The 23,272-nt window shown below is 34.3% G+C and overlaps 1 protein-coding gene across 1 annotated transcript; it reads right to left on the bottom strand.

Moving 5' to 3' along the window:
* Nucleotides 1-3,116: 3,116 nt before the first annotated feature.
* LOC118050848 (zinc finger BED domain-containing protein DAYSLEEPER) lies at nucleotides 3,117-8,208 on the bottom strand. Its single transcript, XM_035061323.2, has 4 exons — nucleotides 7,837-8,208; nucleotides 7,310-7,396; nucleotides 6,894-6,980; nucleotides 3,117-5,385 (listed from the first exon to the last, which is right to left on the bottom strand). The coding sequence occupies exons 1-4, from the start codon at nucleotides 8,050-8,052 to the stop codon at nucleotides 3,247-3,249; spliced, it is 2,529 nt and encodes an 842-aa protein (XP_034917214.1). The 5' UTR covers nucleotides 8,053-8,208; the 3' UTR covers nucleotides 3,117-3,246.
* Nucleotides 8,209-23,272: the final 15,064 nt, after the last annotated feature.

Genomic DNA, 23,272 nt, shown 5'->3' with positions numbered 1-23,272 from the left:
GAGAGGTATTAGAATCGGCCAAAGAGAGGACATATTCGGCCACATAAGGATTTTTAGTATAGAATGGCTTTTGATGATTTGGATGATGTAGACCAAAATTTAGGTTTTATTAAGTTAAAAATCCCAACCTTTAAAGGAAAACCTGATCCGAAAGCTAACATAGATTGGGACAAAAAGGTGGAGATTATTTTTGACATCTATAAGTATTATGAAGAAAAAAAGGTTAAGTTAGCTGTAATGGAGTTTACTGATTGTGTCATGGTTTGGTGGGAGAGATTGGTGGTAGAAAGAAGAAGGAATAGAGAAAGACCAGTTAGCACGTGGGAGGAGTTAAAGATAATAATGAAGAAGAGGTATGTTCTTAAACACTATTATAGGGAGTTGTTTAATCATTTACAAATTATTACATAAGGTAATAAGAGTGTGGAGCAGTATTATAAAGAATTAGAGGTGGCTATTATTAGAGCTAATGTTAATGAAGTTGAGGAAGTTACTATGTCTAGGTTTTTTAATGGCTTGAATAAAGACATGGCTAATATTATGGAGTTGTTATCTTATGTTGAATTGGAAGAGTTAGTACATTTGGCCATTAAGGTTGAAGGATGGTTGAAAAGGAAGGGTAGTACATGATTTAGAGCTTATTCGGAGTCTTTTTCAAGTTAGAAGTTGAATTATAAGAGAATGAGGGTAGTGCTCTATCGAAGCCCTTGGTGACTTCTAAAGTTGTCAAACCTACCTCCATGAAGAAGTAGGTTTCGGCCAATGATAATAAACTTAAGGGAGAAGTCCAACTGAAGCGTAATCATGATATAGTGTTTCAAGTGTCAGGGATTGGGATACTATGCATTAAAGTGTGCAAATCATCAAGTTACGATTATAAAAGATGATGGAGAGATTGTGTCCACTAGTAAAGAGTCTGATTGTAATGAGATGCCACTACTTGAGGATGCTAGTAATTTAGAGTATGTTATTGGTGATAACGTTTTGGTGATTATAAGGTTGCTCAGTGTTCAGACTAAGAAGGATGATGTGGAGCAACAAAGAGAGAACATCTTCCATAATAGATGTCTAATCAATGATAAGGTATGTAGTATGATCATTGATAGTGGTAGTTGTACTAATGTTGTTAGTGTTACTTTGGTTAGAAAGTTAGAATTTAATACCATAAAACATAAAAGGCCTTATCAGCTTCAATGGTTGAATGAATGTGGTGTTGTTAGGGTGAATAGATAGGTGATGATTTTTTTTTCCAGTAGGCAAGTATAAGGATGAAGTGTTATGTGATGTTGTGCCTATGCATGATACTTATCTATTATTAGGGAGGCCTTGGCAATTTGATAAAAAAGCCAAATATGATGGGTTTAAAAACAGGTATTCATTGAAGAAGGATGGTAGAATTTAAACACTTGCCCTACTAACACCAAAGCAAGTGTATGAAGATCAAATTTAGTTGAAGAAAAGCTATGAGAAGATGCACTCAAATTCCACCAAAGTGGAAGAACAAGTCGAACAACATGGTGAGAATGTGAGGAAGAGTGAAAATAAAGTGAGCCATGAGTTGAAAACAAAAGGGATAAAATTTCGACCCTTAGGAAATTAAGGGAGGTCACAGCCAAAAAGAAAAAAATAGAAGGGAGGCCAAGAGTGGAGAGAAGAAAGAAAGGGTGAGAAAAGAAGAATGGGTAGAAAAAGTGAGGAAAAACCTTAATTTCTTTGCAAAATCTAGTTATCTTAAACATGCTTATCTTTCTGAATTGCTCATGATTTTACTTGTGTATAAGAAGACATACTTTAACTCTGATAATTTAAATTCTTGTGTTTCTAGTGTTGTTAAAGTTCTTTTACAAGAATTTAAAAAAGTCTTTCCAAAAGAGATTCCTAATGACTTGCCACCAATTAGAGGAATTGAATATCAAATCGACTTTGTTCTAGGAGCATCTATACCAAATAGGTCAGCATATAGGAGCAATCCCGAAGAGTTTAAGGAACTCCAATGACAAGTGGAGGAGTTGATGTCAAAAGAATACATTTGTGAGAGCATTAGTCCTTGTGCAACTTTCGTGCTTCTTATCCCAAAGAAAGACAAGACTTGATGAATGTATATCAATTATAGGGCTATCAATAACATCAATGTAAAGTATCGACATCTTATTCCCAGATTAGATGATATGTTGGATGAATTGCATGGTTCTAAAATATTTTTTAAAATATATTTAAAAAGTGGTTATCATCAAATTAGGATGAAAGAAGGGGATGAATAGAAAACTACTTTTAAAACTAAATATAGTTTGTATGAGTGGTTAGTTATGCCTTTTAGACTTACTAATGCACCTAGTACTTTTATAAGGTTGATAAATCATGTTTTGCGTGCTTTCATTGGTAAATTTATAATTGTCTACTTTGATGATATTTTGATTTATAGTAAAGAGTTTGATGAGCATATGGATCATTTGAAACTTATTCTTGATGTGTTTAGAAAAGAGTTCTTATATGCTAATTTGAAAAGGTGTGATTTTTGCATGGATATAATTATTTTTCTCTTATTTGTTATTAATGTGACTTTTGCATGGATATAATTATTTTTCTTTTGATGTGGGTGATGATTTGAGGTTAAATTTTTTTGAGAAGAGAGGGAATGATATAATCCAGACACCAAAAGATCCATTGGAGATGCCGGTTGGTCCAATTATAAAGCTTAGAGCTAAGAGGTTCAAAGAGACTTTCAATAAACTTCTTCAAGATACATAGGCTCAGTTGGACTTTAAAAAGATATTAAATAATGAGAAGCAAGCTTTAATTAATCTTATTTATATTCAAGCGGGGTTTATTGGTAAAACCAAGACCAATACAAATTGAGAGAAGATTAGTTTCTAAAAGATACCATAAAATCAGAAAATTGAAACTATGGTCCAATTTTTATCCCGCCAATACGTTTTTGGAGCTACCCTAATCAACAACACTCACCATCCTCAGAGCCTTTGTTTCTCCTGTTACAGGTTTGATTCTCAATTATGTGGTTAGCTGGACATCAATAATTAGTCCCAGCACCTGTTAATATTTAGCCTTGACAATAGATAATTGCTAAGCCACAGCAAACAAAGTAAAAGGAACTCATAGAATCAGAAAAGCTACTGTAAAAACTGAAGTTCTCGTGTTCAAGCAATCTAGATCAAAATCTAGCCTAATGTAGAAGTAGAAGATTATAATCGAGACTAACAAGGAACCTATAGTCAGAGACACTGAGCACTAAGATCTAAGATCCTCTACTTTCACAAGATTATTAGAAACTTCTGAAGCAGATCTGTACTGAAGCCAGTCCTTTGCACACACAAGGGCTTCCACGGTTTCAGGTCTCAAAGAACTCCGATACTCATCCAGCTCTTTGATCTCGGTATCAAATACAGAGTCAGGATCAGCAGTAGACACCTGCATGGTCAATATATCACGAGCCATTTTTGAAAGAACTGGATATTGGAGCCTGTTCTCTTCCCACCATTTCAGTACATCCATCTCTTGGAAGCGAGGCAACAAAGACTCTTCTAAATACTGCTCCAGCTCCGACTTCATATTTTGGCTAGTAGTCTCCACATACGCATCAAAATCTGTGAGCTCATTGTATGAAATTTCTTCAGTCTTCATGTTCTCAAAATTTCCATCTTCAGCATGAGCTGGTGTAAGAGGGAGAGGAAGCGCCGCATATTCGAGAAAAAGCTCATGGAGTGCATCATCAACAATCTTAATGTATTTGCTAGCTTCTTTACCATAGAATTTCACAAAACTGAACTCAATCAACTTCATCCTAAACCGAGGATCCAAGACTACAGCAATTGCCAAAGCTAGGATGCACTCCTTCAAATACTTGTCTATCTTTTCTTGCATTATTTCAGCAAGACTGATGACAAAGGGATCCCCATGACTTGTAATAGAATGATACAGCTCATGCATCTTCCAGACTTCGTGGAAGAATGTCTTCTGGTTTGGGTTAGTTCTAGAGGCAAGGAAGTTGGCTGCATCAAAGAGAGGTTTCAAGTACGTGCATATAATGTCAACCCGCTTCCAGTCTTCCATGGATGGGGCCTCTTTGTAATCAGGATCGGAAGTATCTAGGCAAGAAAATACTTCCTTCAACTCTGAAGCAGCAACCAGCATCTGATACGTTGTGTTCCATTGAGCTTGGTTGTCAAGAGAAAGGTCTTTTTCACTGGGGACTTGAAGCTGCTCCTTTAGCTCAAGGAACTTTTGCTCATGGAATTCTGAGGTCTTCACATACTTTACACTGTAACGGACTTTCTTAATGATCTCTCGCCCTGCCCATAGCACATCTTTTGCAAAGTTGCTTAAAGTACGAGCACTGCAGTTCCCAAGGATTAACTGACCATTGATGATAAGGGGATTTTTGACAGAGAGTAGAGATCTGAGGTTTTGAAGCCCAGGTTCACCCACTGGATGATTGAAAGTGATAGAAAATAGCTTGCCTTCCAGACTCCAATCGGATAGGCAAGTAGCAACAGCATGGCTAAGAGCTGCATCTGAGTTAGGGTTCGGTTCCATCACAACATTGAGAATCCGCCTCTGTGGCTTCCAATAACCATCAATGAAGTGTCCTGTTATAAACACATAACCTAAGCTTTGGCTAGATGTCCATACATCCAGTGTAAGGCAAACACGTCCAGGCAAACCCTCAATGAACTTCATAACATTTTGCTTTTCCCTCAAGTAACTTGAGACACAATCTCCTTGGACAATATTAAAGCTCACCATGTCAAATCTGGGTTCAAGACTCTTGAGAAAAGTTAAAAATCCAGAATGTTCAACCATGTGAAGAGGGTAATCATGGATTATCATCATTCTGGCAATTTCAGGGCGGCAATGGTCTGAATCAAATGAAATGTAGGCTGAGCTATGGGATCTGTAGTGACGTCTTGGTGGATCAGAAATACTGCCATTTCCATTCATCCCTGGTGTACCAGGTGTTTGTTGATTCCCCTGATTGCGTAGTAGTGCTAGACAAGTTCCCTTGGCAATGTGACGTTTAAGATGGCTGGTACCAGCTACTTTTGAACCTGTGCTGTATGCAAAGCTTTGCTTGCACTGCTTACAGAATGCCCTTCTACTTTCAGCACTTACAGTTTCTATGGTGAAGTGTTCCCAAACCATGGACTTCCTTTTCCTCCTCTTGTTAGGCTGTGTTTCAGGAGCAGGCATAGAATGATTGTTTTCTTCAAATGTTTCCATCTGGTATTCTGGAGTGGTAATCAGCTGATTATTCTCTTCAAGGGTTGCCAGCTGGTATTCGGTAGTAATCAAGTGATTATTGTCTTCAAGGGTTGCCATCTGGTTTTCTGGAGGTGTCATCAGCTGATTATTCTCTTCAAGTGTTGCAATCTGGTTATAAAAAAAAGAATTACAACTTTATACAGCAAAATGAAAATGAAACGTGACTGCACATTTATTATAAGATTTGACCACAGCATAAAATACTGATTTCAATATGGTGATATCACAAATGGATTTCATACAGGAAGCATGGACAATTTAAATTGCAAGGAGATATTCTCATACAGAATATTTTCAACATGCTATGCAGACAACCACTGATACGAATGAACAGAGGCAAACAAACTAGAGAGAGATCGATTTTGGGCTTGGAAGCAAACCCAAAACCCTAACTGGACCTAAAAGGGAAACATTTTGTTCAAGGATTAGAAACTTTTAAGGAGATAGGCAAGCACGATAGTTTTTTTTTTTTTCCCTCTTTTGAGTATATATATATATATGGACTTCAGCCTTTAGGATCCATTGTTACTGTTAAATACTATACTAGAATTACAATTATTGTGACTCGGCCTACTGTCCCTTCAATTGGTACGTGTGACTTTAGGACTTTTTCTTCTTTCGGAAACAGGCATTTAGCACACATTTGGATGCCCCCCCCCCTCCCCACCCCTTTTTTTTATTATCATTGTGATTCTTTTCACAATATGGCAAGCCCTAAAATAACAAAGCAAAATTCTAAATAAATAAAATATTTAGGGGTGAAATTGAATAAAAAAAGTATCCAAAACAAAAGAAATAACAATTAAAAGAATGTAGATTAAATTTGATAGAAAAAAAAAAATTGAAATTGAATATTAAGGGACTAAGAAGAGGGAGGTATCAAAAAATGAAATGGGTCGGAATGGATTTCTTTTAGTCTCATACCAGCTCACAAAAATTCCAAACACAGCATAGTAGGGAAAACATCCAGGTGGTACATTGTAAATAGATTGAAACAGATATCAAAATGGGTATTATGAGATGATAATTCATTCCCAAAAAAATTTATTTATACATTGATGCAAACATGATTAGGATTCAACTAAGCAATTCCAGGATCATTTTCAATGGGATAAAAATACAATCTAGTAAATACATTACTGAGTTAACAGCTTTCCAACTTACAGATGGCAGGATAGAAGACCAAATCTAGCTCAAGAAATCAACAGAAACAAACAATGACAGTATGATACTAATACAGGACTGAAATGACAGACCAAATTACTCCATTGAATTTCAATACAATAAAATATGCACACGTAAATTATCAAAGAAATAACTATCATATAAAACTATCCAATGCCCACAACTCCAAGTGTCTCAGAGATGACCTCTGCAATGCTGAACACTTGTGGAATTATACCCGTGATTGCTACCGTGAAAGCAGGAGCAGATTCTTATGACTGTACATAGCATCCTTTCACAATGAACTAAATGTATAGACTGCAGCACCACTAGAAATCTAAATCTAACATGTAAAATTCAATTCAGCACTATCTTCACACAGAGCCAAAACCAAACTAATAGCACTGCCTCCCTCCAGTCAATATTACAAAAACATAACAAAAATAACATACCTCAATGTTATTAAGCACTTCAAGCAACTTCTTTGGATCTGGATAACCATCTCTACTATACTCCGCAATAGCAATATTATGAAGTGCCTAATAAAGCATAACCCAGAGATTACAAACTTAAAAGGAACGAGAAAAAATGAAAAGAAAAGAAAATTCTCACATCAATTACATATTCCAAATACCCTAATACATTGCATATCTTCAGCATTCGCGTGCCCACCTAGATACTGTCCTTACATATTCCAAATACCCTAATGCATTGCATGTAAAATTCAATTCAGCAACATAATTTTTCCCTTCGAAATCACTATCCTCTGATAATTAAAGAACAAACCCATCTTCACACAGCCAAAACCAAACTAATAGCACTGCCTCCCTCCAACCAATATTACAAAAACATAACAAAAATAACATACCTCAATGTTATTAAGCACTTCAAGCAACTTCTTTGGATCTGGATAACCATCTCTACTATACTCCGCAATAGCAATATTATGAAGTGCCTAATAAAGCATAACCCAGAGATTACAAACTTAAAAGGAACGAGAAAAAACGAAAAGAAGAGAAAATTCTCACATCAATTACATATTCCAAATACCCTAATACATTGCATAACTTCAGCATTCGCGTGTCAGCCTAGATACTGTCTTTAAATTTGAACTAACTAAATAAAGTGCAAACTTAAGCTTTTCAAGTTAATTAACTAACTTAATCTAAAAAAATACTAAGAAATAAAAAGTAGCAACTAAATTAAGTGAGTTAATAATTAACTAACTTAATCTAAAATTCATTAAAATTAAGAGGCAGCAACTCAATTAAGTGAGTTAAATCACAAAATTAACAGTCCATTACAACATTTTACTCGAAGTTAACCTAATTTCTAATCAAATAAAATCCGACAAAAAAAAAATAAGTGACTTTATATTATTTGTGTAATTATCACCTTTGGATCGTCTTCCTTTTTCTGCTTTAGCTGATACAAAACCTCGAGGCACTCATTGAACCGGCGAGAGTTAAAGTGTAACCAAGCGTCTTTGGCAAGCGTGGCAGTGACGGAAAGGATAGGATCCTCTTCTCCCCCTCCAACGCCGGTGGTGGTGCCGCCGCCGCCGCCGCTCGACGAGACATCTCGGTTCGATGTCGAATCTCGTGCGTCCATGATCAGATCCAAAAAATAACCTAACGGTCACGATTTGCGTCTTTTTTTTGGTTTATTTGAACTCTCGCTATCTAATCTAATCTATCAATGTGTAATTGTGACTGAACCGTATGGAAATGTAAAAACCCCTAACTTATGGAAATTGAGATTTTGTTTTTTTAAAAAAAAAAAAGAAGAAGTTTTTTTTAAGTTTTTGGGAGTGTTGAAAATACAGAAAGGGCCCTAGGGTTTTTGGGATTTTGCAGAGAAGGACAGATAGCGAAGAGGGAGAGAACTCAAATGTGAGATAAGGATAGAAAGAGGAAAGTACTTAATTTTTACTTTTATTTTTACACATTGAGGTTATTTTAGTGGAGTAAGTGTGGAAGCATGATTGATTTTGTTTTTGATTTTGTGTTTTTGTTGTTTTGAATGATTTTTTTGATTAAGTTATGTTTTAGTCCCTCTTGATTCAACAATGCTTGATTTTAGCTCCCGCGAGCTTTGAATTTTTCAATAATAATAACAACAAATTTGTTAACAAATATTGAGTTAATTTAAAAATATAAAATATTATGAGTTGAATAATATATAAAGGTGTTGAAATAACAAAATTCAAGATTTGATGTGGTTTTGAAATCGAACAAAAATTGCAATGAAAAAGATGGAGTTGCTTAATTTGGAGATTCAATACTCACATTTAGGGTAGGAAAAAAAATTAAACATCAAGAAAAAAAATAAAATTTTACATGAATTGTTGGATTTAAAGTTGTCAAAAATATTTTTTTCACGTAACACGGAATATATAATATAAACTTTCAACTTTTTTTTAATTTTGCCTCTAGATCAAATGCAATTGGACCCCTAGATTTATGCATCATTTAAAAAAATAGTCCTTAGTTATAAATTTATTCAATTCAATCCTTAACTGACTCCTCAAACTTTTAATTATTTCAAATTACCTCTAGTAAAATAAATTAACTTCCTATAGTATCAATGCCTATTAACTTCGATCCCTAGAATTTGATTTCTTGTAATTTTGACCTAAATTGACCCTGAACTTTGATATTTCTCTAATTAAGCCCCTAATTGCATTAATTAATCTAATTCAAAGTTTAGTTAAGTCCTTAAACTTATCAATTATTTCTATTTTTTGTCAAATTGACTTCCAATTTTATAATTCCATCCGTATTAGTCCCTCAAACTTTCAATTTGTGTTGTCTTGATTTAATTCTCAAATTATTTTTTATTTTTTGAAAATTTAAATTTGGTTTATGATAGGCATGATGTTGGTGGCGGCAATGGTGATAAATAAAGAGGGAGAAGGCTGGGAGAGAGGAGAAAAAAATTCAAGGAGAGGGGAAGAGCTGATTTTTTTCCCCAACTTTGACCTCAGATTTCTTGTTCTTTAATGCTTGGAATCCATCCCTATTTATAAAGGGCGGAAGATGAACATTTTATCTTTATCGGGAAGAAATCTTGACTCTTGATTTAAGCTAGAAGGATTCGGTTATCGGTCAAAGGTGTCATCATGGTTTGTCAAAACGGGTTGCTATATATAACAACATTAATTAAAACACTAGGTGTGGTTGCTGTTGCTTTTCACTCAGAAAAGCATGTCAATAATTTTTTTTTTATTTTTTAAAAATTATTTTTGAGATTAGCACATCAAAATGATTTGAAAACATCAAAAACATACTGATTCAAAGCAAAAAAAAAAAAATTAAAATTTTTCAAAAACGTTTTTGAAATGTACTGCCAAACATGCACTAAAGCTTATACAATTCCACCAATTTTCATACTTTTATTTTCCCACATTTAAAAAATATAAACCAATATCCAAAAACAATTTCCACCAAATACCAAAACACTCAAGCATAAACACACTACCATTATTATGCTAATCCAATTTAACCATAACAACATCATTTAAAATACCAAAACTTGCATAATTTCATCAAATTCTATATTTTCATCATTCTAAAATATACCAATAATAACTAAATTCTTACCAATCCACATTATAATATTCATAACCAATTTTAAACATCTCTAACATCGTTAAAACATAAAAAATTAACCAAATTTAGTCTAATTTTTAAATCCCCTAAAATTTCCAAACCATGGTTGGCCACTTAATGTCTTAATTTTCCATAGTTGGTTTTTAATTTAATCCTCAATCATGTCATCTAAACCCATAAGTACACAAATTTACATTTTCTTTCACAAACACACATAAAACCTAAATGATGTGCCGTGAATGATTTGAAAATCGGCAACAATGATTATAATGAAAATGGATGAAGGATGGGTCTGGTTGTGTTGTCTTTCTTTTGGTATTTAGGCTGGATTGTAGTGATTTAAGGTAAATAAGATGGAGATAGACTAGAATGATACTTTGATAAGTCGATCTGGACGCCACAAAGATCAATCTAGGATTTCGACGCCACACTCTTTGTGATTGAAGAGTGATAAGTCAGGTAGGGTTCTTCACAAAACGAATTTGGAAGAACAACTCTTAATTCTCTGAATTAAGTTTTCAAATCTTGGCCAAAAGTGTTTATTTCATTTTCTGATACATATTTATCTTTGGAACATCCCTCCAAAGTTAGGTGAATTCAACATGACAGAAGTCAAGCCTAAAAACTAGACTTTTAATAAAGCAAGTAGACAAATTTAACTAACACACGTTTTTTTGTTGACATTTCTAAAACATATGCAGATGAAATTTAAAACAGCCATAACTTTTGACACAAAAGTCCAATGCACTCATGGTTGGACAATATAGAAAGATCACGTTCTGAACTTGAATTTTACCTACATAAATCTTGTTTTCACATGCATTGGATGACTTCAAATTCGGGTTCAAATCCATCTACTGTTCTGACCGTAAACAGCATCAATTCCTTCACTTGCATTATCAATCCAAATACAAGTAGCCCAGCATGAAAAGAACCATTAAGGGCTTTTCCCATCTCCAAGTTCCAATTGTAGGCAAATAAGCACCCTTGAACCAATTTCACACTGATTGCTAATTTTTAACTCCGACGCAGCTTCAATCATTGCAATTTGATTCGTCAAGGCCCGTTGTAGTTGTTTCGCTCTCGCTCTTGTCATTGGACCATCTGAATCCTCTTGTATATTAGATTCAGCTTTACGAGATGGATTATAATTCCCATGATGCACATCATCAGCCCCGGGTTGAAAATGATTTGTCCTCAAATCAGAATCGTCATCATCATCCAAGTACGGAGATAAGTCTTTCACATTAAAAGTAGCTGATACGTTGTAATCACCAGGAAGATCTACCTTATACGCATTGTCATTCACCTTCTCTATAATACGAAATGGACCGTCAGCTCTTGGCATCAACTTGGACTTACGTTTGCTTGGAAATCTGCCCTTGCTAATATGAATCCAAACAAGATCTCCAGGTTCAAACCTGACCATCTTTCGCCCCTTGTTAGCTTGATTAGCATACTTTGTTGTTTTCTCCTCAATATGTAGTCGAACCTGCTCATGTAGTTTCTTCATCAATTCTGCCTTTCTAATTCCATCCATAGATGTCCTCTCATCAATTGGAATATGAACAAGATCAATAGGAACACAAGGATTAAAGCCATAGACAACCTCAAATGGTGAAAATTTTGTAGCCCCATGCACACTACGATTATATGCAAACTCCACAATCGGCAAACAAGTATCCCAACTCTTCAAATTCTTATGTATAACAGCTCGTAACAAAGAAGATAAAGTTCGGTTTACTACCTCAGTTTGTCCATCAGTTTGTGGATGACATGCCGTACTGAAAAGTAACTTTTGTTCCAAGTTTCCTCCAAAGAGTCTTCCAAAAGTGGCTTAAGAACTTTGTATCACGATCAGAGACAATGCTTTTAGGAATTCCATGCAAACGAACAATCTCTTGAAAGAACAAATCAGCAACATGTACTGCATCGTCAGTTTTCGCACAAGGAATGAAATGGGACATTTTGGAGAATCGATCAACCACCACCATTATTGAATCCTTCCCACGTTGTGTTCTCGGTAGTCCAAGTACAAAGTCCATGCTAATGTCCATCCATGGTTGCTCTGGAATAGGCAGTGGCATATAGAGTCCATACGCATTCTCTTTACCTTTAGCTCTCTTGCAAATAGCACATCTTTCAATCACCTTGTGTACATCCCGTAACATACTGGGCCAAAAAAAATGTTCTTTCAGCAGCTCATAAGTCTTCTTCTCCCCAAAATGACACTAAGACCACCACTATGAGCCTCTCGCACAAGCAACTCCCGTAACGAACCTGAAGGAATACACATTCTGCCATTTTGAACAAGTAACCTTCATGCATGAAGAAACCCATCACAAGCTCCCTTTGCACATTCGGCAACCACATTAGCAAAGTAGGAATCATTGGCATACTGATCCTTCACCTGTTCAAAACCCATCAGCCTTGCATTCAACATAGAGATCAGTGCATACCTCCTAGAAAGAGCATCAGCAACCACATTAACTTGCCCTTTCTTGTACTTTATGACATAAGGAAATGACTCCATGAACTCCACCCATTTAGCATGTCTTCGATTCAACTTGTTTTGCCCCTTAAGATACTTCAAGGCTTCATGATCAGTATGTATAACAAATTCTTTAGGCAACAAGTAGTGCTGCCATACCTCCAGAGCCCGAATCAAAGCATAGAACTCCTTGTCGTAAATAGAGTAGTTCAAACGCGCTCCATTTAACTTTTCACTGAAGAATGCAATCGGTCTCTTTTCTTGCATCAAAACAGCACCAATTCCAACCCCAGAAGCATCGCACTCTATTTCGAATGTTTTAGCAAAGTCTGGAAGTGCTAAAACTGGAGCAGTACACAACTTTTCCTTAATTATCTCAAAAGCTTTCTGGGCATCTTCACTCCATCTAAACTCCTTCCCTTTTTTCAAGCATTCTGTCATAGGAGCAACAATAGAGCTGAAATCTTTCACAAATCGCCTGTAGAAAGAAGCTAAACCATGGAAACTCCTCACATCAGTGATACTAGCAGGTTTTGGCCAGTCTCGAATTGCCTCAATTTTCTCCTCATCAACTCTAACTCCCCTGCTAGAGATAATATATCCAAGAAACACGACACTTTCTTTACAGAAGTAACACTTTGTGAGCTTACCATACAACTTAGAATCTTGCAAAGTCTCAAACACAACTCTAAGATGCTTCACATGATCGTCAAAGCTCTTGCTATACACCAGGATGTCGTCAAAATATACTACAACAAACAGCCCAATATACTTCCTCAAAACATGATTCATAAGCCTCATAAATGTACTAGGCGCATTAGATAACCCAAACGGCATAACCATCCATTCATATAATCCCTGTTTAGTTTTAAATGCTGTTTTCCATTCATCTCCCTCTTTCATTCTAATTTGGTGATAGCCACTCATCAAATCGACTTTAGAAAACAATGCAGCACCATACAACTCATCAAGCAAATCATCAAGTCTGGGTATAGGAAATCGATACTTAACTGTTATTTTGTTGATAGCTCGGCTATCCATGCACATCCTCATGGTACCATCCTTCTTCGGTACAAGCAAAGTAGGTACGGAACATGGACTAAGTGATTCTCGCACATAGCCCTTCTCTAAGAGCTCACCAACCTGCCTTTGAATCTCTTTCGCTTCCTCTGGATTACATCTGTATGCTGGTCTATTAGGAAGTGAAGCTCCCGACACCAAATCAATTTGATGCTCAATACCACGAATAGGTGGTAATCCTTTAGGTAATTCATCTGGAAACACATCTTTAAATTCTTCAAGTAATTCCTTAATCTGTCTTGGTAAGTCCAATCCTTCTACTTGTAGTAGTTGCTTTGCCCAGACCATGAAAACAATCCCTGTTGCGGCTAATGCTTGTTTGATGTCTCCTTTTTTGGCTAACAACAGCCCCTTTCGTGATGTCACCTCCTTTTGTTGGCTTCGTAACTGATCCTCTCTAACTTGTTGAGAACTCAGTGGTAACAAGTTCACCTTCTTTCCATTCAGCATAAAAGAATAAGTGTTCTTTCGTCCATTGTAGGTCACATCCTTATCAAACTGCCATGGACGACCCAGCAACAAATGGCTAGCTGACATTGGTGCAACATCACATAAAACCTCGTCATGATAGGTTTTAATGGAAAAAGGTACACGAACTTGCTTTGTCACCCGAATCTCCCCATTCTCATTCAGCCATCGCAAAACTATAGGGTCTGGGATGTGGAAGGGTATTTAAACCCAATTTCTCCACCAAGGTAGTTGACGCAACATTAGTGCAACTTCCATTATCAATGATCATCCCGCACACCTTATCTCGAATCTGACATCGAGTATGAAAGATGTTCTCGCGTTACTCATCACTAACGTCAATTTGTGCATTCAGAACCCGTTGAACAACCAACAAATCTCCCTTCACTGGTTCGAAATCCTCTTCTTGTTCAGCCACTTGTACCTCATCTTCGTCTTCAGTTTCAACCTCATCTCCACTAATCAGCTCTCCATGATCCCCATGCAAAATCATCACCCTTTTATTTGGACATTCAGAAGCAATATGCCCATGTCCAAGCACTTGAAGCACTTAATGTCCCCGAGACCTCCTAGGGTGTTGAGGTTCTGTCACCTTCTCCTTTCCCTTCAAAGAATCAGAACTGGTATTCCCCTTGCTAAACTCCACCTTCTCATCTCGTTTAGGTGTGTTCCATGTTTGTGTAGGCGTAGAAACAGCCCTTGTCGCGCTTGACGTAGTTCCACCAGTTCGGACACCTCCTCGTCTCTGCTGCCTCTCTACTCGGGTTGCAAGCTTTATAACATCCTCAAGGAAGATGTACGGCTGTAACTCAACAACATTAGCTATATCCTTCCTCAACCCTCCAAGAAATCTAGCTATTGTTTGCTCTTGAGGTTCCATCAATTCACATCGAATCAGCAGCAGCTCAAACTCTTTCACATACTCTTCCACAGTCAAAGATCCCTGTCGCAAAGTTTGAAGTCTGATGTATAGCTCCTGTTTATAGTAATCAGGAACAAATCTCTTCTTCATCACTCTTTTCATAGTTGCCCATGTTGCAATCTCCTCCTCTTCATCCCTTCTCCTCTGAATCTTTAAGTTTTCCCACCATAAAAAGAGCATAATCTGTAAACTCAAGTGCTGCCACCTTGCACTTCCTTTCTTTAGAATAATCATACCATTCAAACACCTTTTCAACCTTCTGAACCCACTCCAAGTATTCCTCAGGTGAACTACTTCCTCTAAACGGTGGAATCTTAAGTTTGAGACCATTAGGAGGATTATAATTCTGCCTTCTTGGTCTGACCCTATCATCAGCCTCATCATCCCCATTTGGATCTTCGTCAGCTTCTATAATATCATTTCGTGGCACCCTAAGTGCTTGCCTCGGTTGGGGTTGCAAATTATTTCTTTGCATCCTTTGTATAAGGGTATTCAACTGTTCACGAATTCCCGTCATCTCATCCCGGATCTCAGCATGAGATCGTTGTAAGCCCATAACCTGTGCCTGTTCCAAACTTAACCCTCTTGGCAAATCTTCTTTATCTCCAGCCATAGTTAAGTTTATCAACCTCAATTCCAGCAAACCTTTCTTCTTTTTTTTTTTTTTTTTTTTTTTTTTTTTTTTGGCTCCCGCCTAAGATCGCAACTGATGCTCTGATACCAGATGATGTGCCGTGAATGATTTGAAAATCGGCAACAATGATTATAATGAAAATGGATGAAGGATGGGTCTGGTTGTGTTGTCTTTCTTTTGGTATTTAGGCTGGATTGTAGTGATTTAAGGTAAATAAGATGGAGATAGACTAGAATGATACTTTGATAAGTCGATCTGGACGCCACAAAGATCAATCTAGGATTTCGACGCCACACTCTTTGTGATTGAAGAGTGATAAGTCAGGTAGGGTTCTTCACAAAACGAATTTGGAAGAACAACTCTTAATTCTCTGAATTAAGTTTTCAAATCTTGGCCAAAAGTGTTTATTTCATTTTCTGATACATATTTATCTTTGGAACATCCCTCCAAAGTTAGGTGAATTCAACATGACAGAAGTCAAGCCTAAAAACTAGACTTTTAATAAAGCAAGTAGACAAATTTAACTAACACACGTTTTTTTGTTGACATTTCTAAAACATATGCAGACGAAATTTAAAACAGCCATAACTTTTGACACAAAAGTCCAATGCACTCATGGTTGGACAATATAGAAAGATCACGTTCTGAACTTGAATTTTACCTACATAAATCTTGTTTTCACATGCATTGGATGACTTCAAATTCGGGTTCAAATCCATCTACTGTTCTGACCGTAAACAGCATCAATTCCTTCACTTGCATTATCAATCCAAATACAAGTAGCCCAGCATGAAAAGAACCATTAAGGGCTTTTCCCATCTCCAAGTTCCAATTGTAGGCAAATAAGCACCCTTGAACCAATTTCACACTGATTGCTAATTTTTAACTCCGACGCAGCTTCAATCATTGCAATTTGATTCGTCAAGGCCCGTTGTAGTTGTTTCGCTCTCGCTCTTGTCATTGGACCATCTGAATCCTCTTGCATATTAGATTCAGCTTTACGAGATGGATTATAATTCCCATGATGCACATCACTAAAATTCAGATTGAGGATTTACAATCCCTTATCAAAATTCAAGAAGAAAATTGCATTTAATATAAAAGGAATGTGTTACCACTACCAATTAACCAAATTTAATAAGTCTTTTATAATAATTCCCAAGAATTTCTTCTTTCTTCATCCAATTCATAACCTATCTTTCTTTATCCCTTAAACTCAGAACCCCTCCCCCCTCTCTCTCTCTCTCACTAACTTAGGTTCGTTAATTTGATTTGATTTTCTTGGTGTAGAAATTACTTGCTCACACTCTCCATGCCATGTTATTTGAGAGGAAATGGAAGAGATGAAGGAGAAGCAAAAATTTCAAGTCTTTCTTTCTCTTCCAAAACCGTCGATTGTTTTTAAAAAGAGGGAAGACTAATTTTTCATCTATTTATGATAATGCCACTTGTTTAAATGTCTTAATTGTTAATTTCTATCAAATCTCTAAGTGTTAGTATTTTTCATGTACAAATTGTTTTTTTTTTTCATTTCATCAAAGGTTTTACGCTAATTAACTAAGAATTTCCACACCTAATCATAAAAATTTTCCTTTTACTTTATTATTTTCTGGTTGGGAATTATACTATTTAACATAGGGTTTATAATTAGCAACTTGCATTTGCTTTTGAAATTTCATATTGATCAAAATCATAAGTTTGAAATTTGTGTAGAATCCCAATTGAATAAGGCATCTTCCTATTCCATAGACAAAAGAAATAAGCCTCTAGATTTAATTAACACTATTACATATGATTTAAATATTGTGCAAAAGAGAGATGGTAAAAATAAATTTTATTATTTTTTATTAATGATTGTACAAGATATTGTTACTTCTATTTGCTAAGAAACAAAGGTGAGACCTAAAAGTGTTTAGATATTACAAAAGTGAGTTGAAATTGATTCATTTTTTGATGAATTTTGTTTCAAGCTTAGCGTTATCCATCAAACCATGACCCCTTAGTCATTGTAACAAAATGATATTGTTAAATACAAGAACTGGACTTTGAAAGAAATGATAAATGGTATATTAACAAGTTTAGGATTACATTAAAACTTTATAAAGAAGGATATTTTATTTGGAAATTATATTTTAAATAAAATACTCCATGAAAAATTGGATGAGGCATCATATGAGTTATGAAAGGTGAGAAGGCCATCATATAAATACATGAAAATGTAGGGTGTCTATATAAAGTTATTGTTCCTTTATATATATATATATATATATATATATATATATATATATATATATATATATATATATATATATCAATTACATAATCATAGGATATGATAAAGATAATGTCAGTCATCAATTTCTTATGCATAAGTTAAATATTTATGATATTTGTGTCAATACAATAATTAAATATAGGAATGTTTCATTTTTAAAAATATTTATGTTATAAAAAAACATATGAAGAAAAGACTACTAAGAGAACTAATGAGTTAATTAGTAGTGATCCTCAAATAGTTGAGAATGGAAAAGAACTTAGAAATATCGTGGCTAAAATATCTTAAATGTTTAGTCCTCACTTAGTAACTTATCTATTAGAAAATAATCCTTAAAGCTTAGGCCATTAGAAAAGATCCATTAGAAATAGGCCAATTACAATATTAATGGAAAACAATATCAAATATACATTCATTGGGCTTATTCCAAGTATTTCGACCATTGTGAATTTCAAGAAGGCTACAACTTCAACAAGTAATGATTAGATTTATGGGAGGATTCCTTAGTTAATTTCAACAACTATACACTTATTTGTTTCCATGTGTGATGCGATCCAATCATCAAATGATCTATTGGAGGTTCCAGCTGGTTTAGTTACTAAGGTTAGGGTTAAGAAGTTCAAAGAAGTTTTCAATAGACTTCTTCAAAATACATGGGCTAAAGTGGACTTTAAAAGGATTTGTAATAATAAAAATCAAGCCTTGATTAATCTAATTCTTGTTTAAAAGGGGCTTGTTGGTGGAACTAAGACCATTACTCAAGGATTAAGAGAAGAAGACTAGATTCAGACAGTTTGACCTTTTGTTACTCTTTTGTTCATAAATGGAGCTATAGATTAAATGTTGGTATGATTCTAGTTGGGATGAAAACTATACTTCCATACATTTCCAACGATATATTGTACGCATTCTAATTCATTAAGACGAGAGAGAACCATTCATTTTAAGTTAGGCTTTATTGCTGCCAAACAAAATGTGGAAACAACGAACTTGTCTTATTTAATTAGTTGGGCTATCAAACTTTATTTATTTTTAGAGGAGAAATTTTGTTTGGGTTTTAAACTTGTTTATTTTAATTATTTTGGACTTGTTTTAGTTTGGGTTGATTATTATTTAAATTGGGCTTATGTGAGATCAATTAGGAAAACTAGGGTTTTGGCTTAGAGTTTAAATGCTCTTTACAAATAATTTCAAGGGAGACTTTTGATGATAATTTCAGCATTGTAGCCGACTTTTTGGTTGCTCAATCTTGGTTTTTGATTGAAATTTTAACTCTTTAAAGAATTGACAATTCTTTGTTGTGAATTTATACTTTTTTTGCTCGTCTCCATGTGTAGGCGTTATGATCGAATTGGTTTATAGTCTTGATGCCTTGGAGCAAGTATTTCATTGTGATAAACTCATTTAAATCTCAACAAACTTGGATTAGATTGATCTTCGGGTCGCGAATTCTATTAAATTCTGCTAGGGTTTGCATTAGTTGGTATCAGAGCTGATATAATCACATGTTATATCCTTCAATTTGTGTCTTTATTGTTTCTTGTTTGATTCTTGATAGATTTGGCCACCACTATTGACACAACCAAAAGATTGATGTCTCCCAAGTGCAGGAGTGTCAAAATAAAAAATAACCTGACAAGACCGGGGTCGAACCACATAGAGATTAATTGTATAAATTATAATTAACAATAATACAACAACAACAACAATAATAAGAATAATAGTAATAGTAATAGTAATAATAAAGAAGAAGAATAAGTTGATGAGAATTTTGAGATTAAAGATTAATGTAAGGATTAAACAATGATAAAAACAAATGTCAAGGTTAGAGGATCCACTAATGGTATTTCAAACAAGTATAGTATAAACTCTTATTATTCAACTGGAAAACCACACACAAAGGAAGTTCCAATTAGATGATTTGTCATTAATAGCTCATTATAAATTGTTAACATGATCATATTAATTATCTTATTTAAGTAACACCAAATTTTTAAATATTGTCAAGAATTCATTATGCTAACTTATGTTAACAACAAGTCAAGTTCCTTTCATAGCACAGACGTAGGTAATACCATACGGTTACCTACGTCTGTGCTATGAGAGTGCCAAGCATTTGTTGTACCAAGTGTTATACAACATAAATCTGGATTAACCATTTAAGAAGCAAGGTATTAAGAATTAGTAAGATAAAAAGATAAGATATGTTAATATTAAATATTAAGGTCCATGTTGAGTTTACACTATACTTATTCTTACACCATTAGTGTAACATTTTCACCTTGACATAATAAACTTAGCTAAACATAATGAAGATGAGAAACATAAATAAATAAAATAAGAACATAAATAAGATACAAGTTAACTAAGTAAAGGAAATGAAATGAAAAGTATAAACAAGATATTCATGAAAGCTAAACTTAAGAATTACAAAAATATAAAGAGAGAGACCAAAAGCAAGTTCTTGATCTGAACAACCAAGCCCCTAAATTCATGGCAAATGCTTTTTTTTATAAGCCAAAATTTATAACTATTGATTTGATGACTAATTGTTGAGTGGGTAGCCAACTCTTGACTTGGTTAAAATTATTATCTTCTTGTTTGAATAAAACATCATTGCTAGCATCAGAACTGGAACCACCTGTACTCATGAAAGTTATAGTAAATTGTCTTATCTTTCTAGAAAAAAACATTTAGGTCATTTGGACTTTTAGAGCTCGAGATATACATTAAACACTAAACAGTGTTTGGGCTGTAGGACATATTCAAACTTCTCCATTATTGCTATAATTTGGACTTGAAAATGACCTTTTTAAATCTTGGATTCCACATAAAAGTTGTAGGCCTATGTCTTAATGAATCTGTCCAAAAAATTAATGTCATTTGGATATCTAAAACTCAAGATATGACCCAATTACCGAACAGTATTCCAGTTTGGACTGCACCCACATCTCTTTTCTAAGTTTGGCCCTCTCTTTGTCTCTTTAATTTCAATACTTAAACTCATCAATCAATCATTTTATTTATGTGATAGGCCTGCATTTAAGATGAACATTTACCATAAATTAAAGGTATCTTATATTATTAGGTATGTAATTATAAAACATGCTTTAGTTAAGGAGTTATTGATACTTCAAGTGCAAAATAATGATATAAAACCTTGATAAAAATGCACTTTTAAGTACTAATCAACTATATATATATAAAAGAGGCTTGAACTTGAAATCTTGATTGCCGCCACACAAAAAAAAGAGGAAAAAATCACTTTTTTTTAGTTTTGGCTGAATAGTAATTGGTTTGTCTTGATTTGTGAACTTTTTGTAGTCTTGATTGTGTTTCTTGAAAATTTGGGTAGTTTAGTTGATTTCTTGAGTTTTTGAAATTTTTTTTGAATTAAATCCTTAGTTCTTGATAATTTATAATTGTTTAGCTCTTTTCTGAATTTTTTTTTTATTTCGTGTCTTCAAATTGTCATATTATTCGTATAAATTTGCATTGTTATTCGTGAAATTGGCATCGAGTTTTGTTTTGTTGGTTTCATAATTTCTTGCTTCTTGAGTCTATATCAAATTTATAAATTCATTGCATAGTTGGTTGCTTTTTTTGAATTATTGCTAAGTGATTTCAAGAACTAGAGAAAGGCAATTTGAGTGGAAAAAGGCATAGAGAGCATATTCGAGTGAAAAACCTATAAATTTATGTGAAACACGAGTTTGAGGATTTATTTTTTTATTACTAATGATTTTCGTGCATGTTTAAAAAAAATAATATCTTCTAATAGTGTGCCATAGAAGAATGGTGAAATCCCAGAAGATGGGTTTTCAAGAATACAACAATAGATGAAATTTATGTTTGGTGAGTTGATGACTAGGATTAAAAAATTAGAGACTATGTTTGATGGGGGCGTAGTAAAAGAGGTAGAGAAGCTAGGAAGGAGGAGAGTGTTGCTGGAAACTTTGCAGATGAAGCCAAGAATGATCTTAATCGTGGTGGTGGGTTTCGTACACAGGTAAAGAAACTAATGATTGTGATCATGAACATATTGTTATGATTCAACAACCTAGAACCCATAAACATGGGAGAGTTTGACCACATGATTATTTCCTCTATAAAAGAGCAAATAGGAAGGATGATTTTGTGATGGTTTGAATAAAAAATTAAGAAATATTAAGATGAAGATTTCAATTTTTTAGAGCAAAATTAATCGTGAGATATATTTGAAGTGGGGGAAGGAAGTAGAGTTGATCTTTGGTGATAGAAAAATAAGGTAAAAACTTGTTGTTATTGAATTTACTAATTATATATTTCAAAATTTTCAAGTTATAACTGAATGTATATTTTGTTTAGTTTTATTAATTTGATGATAAAAAGTATTATAAGAAAGTTTATATATCAATCAAATTAAATTAAATCATATCCTCTGCAATTTTAAAAAACATTCTACATCGATATGATATATTAAGAAGAATTTATAAAATTTTCTTAGTAATAACCTAATATTTAAATTCATATATAAAATAAAAGAAAGGCATATAATCCTTGTAAATATTTTTTATTTTAATAAAAGCAAGGAAATGTTTTTTTCCAGCCTCTCCCTTGTAAATATTTATGATTTTAATAAAAGTAATTAAAGGTTTTTAATTTGGCCCCCCCTAATATTTTGTTCTTGTTCCGCCCCTGATTATATGCACATAACTCTTTGTTTTTAATAAATTTATAGCTAAGAACGAAATTATGTTAAAAAAAATTGGTATGGATTTCTTAACAGATTTTCGAATTTATAGAATTGTAGATAGATCCTTTTCTTTTAAGGAATCGCTATGCCTAATCTAAATTAATTATTCATTTTTCTCTTAGATGTCTGTATAAAGCCCGTTCTTCTTTGTGCGATATATTATATGCATGGGATTCCAACTGAAATTTTAACGTACGAAAGGGATAACACATGTCTATTGGTTGATCTTGTACGAATCCAATATCTCCAAGAAATCTACTTTTACTCTAAAGAAAATTTCGGACCATACATATTTCTTATTATATAAAAGAAAACATTATACTCCTAATTTCCCCTTCTTCTTTGACCTAATAATGGACTCTCCGAGACTTTCTAAACCCCAGAAAGGAAAACAAAACAAAACATGTAAAAGCTTAATTGATATCTTGAGAACTTCGTTGCTTTCTTTTGGTGTTGGCCTAACTTCCCTTGTTTTGGTTTTCACCATCTAATTCTTGTCACAACTTCCAAGCCATATGCGATTTATTTCTTACCGGTCTAAGTGCCCACTGCGCATCCCATTCCCATTCCATATTTGAGTTTGGTATGTTTTTCCCACTCTAAAACCTGTCACAA

This window comes from Populus alba, chromosome 4 (assembly GCF_005239225.2).
Source record: "Populus alba chromosome 4, ASM523922v2, whole genome shotgun sequence".
Taxonomy (NCBI): domain Eukaryota; kingdom Viridiplantae; phylum Streptophyta; class Magnoliopsida; order Malpighiales; family Salicaceae; genus Populus; species Populus alba.
This window is presented reverse-complemented; position numbering and strand designations above follow the sequence as displayed.

Coding starts and splice junctions, on each gene's coding strand:
- LOC118050848 (XM_035061323.2), bottom strand. CDS start 8,052: ATGGACGCACGAGATTCGACATCGAACCGAGATGTCTCGTCGAGCGGC. Junction 6,981..7,309: donor AAGTGCTTAATAACATTGAG/GTATGTTATTTT, acceptor ATGCTTTATTAG/GCACTTCATAATATTGCTAT. Junction 5,386..6,893: donor AAGTGCTTAATAACATTGAG/GTATGTTATTTT, acceptor TTTTATAACCAG/ATTGCAACACTTGAAGAGAA.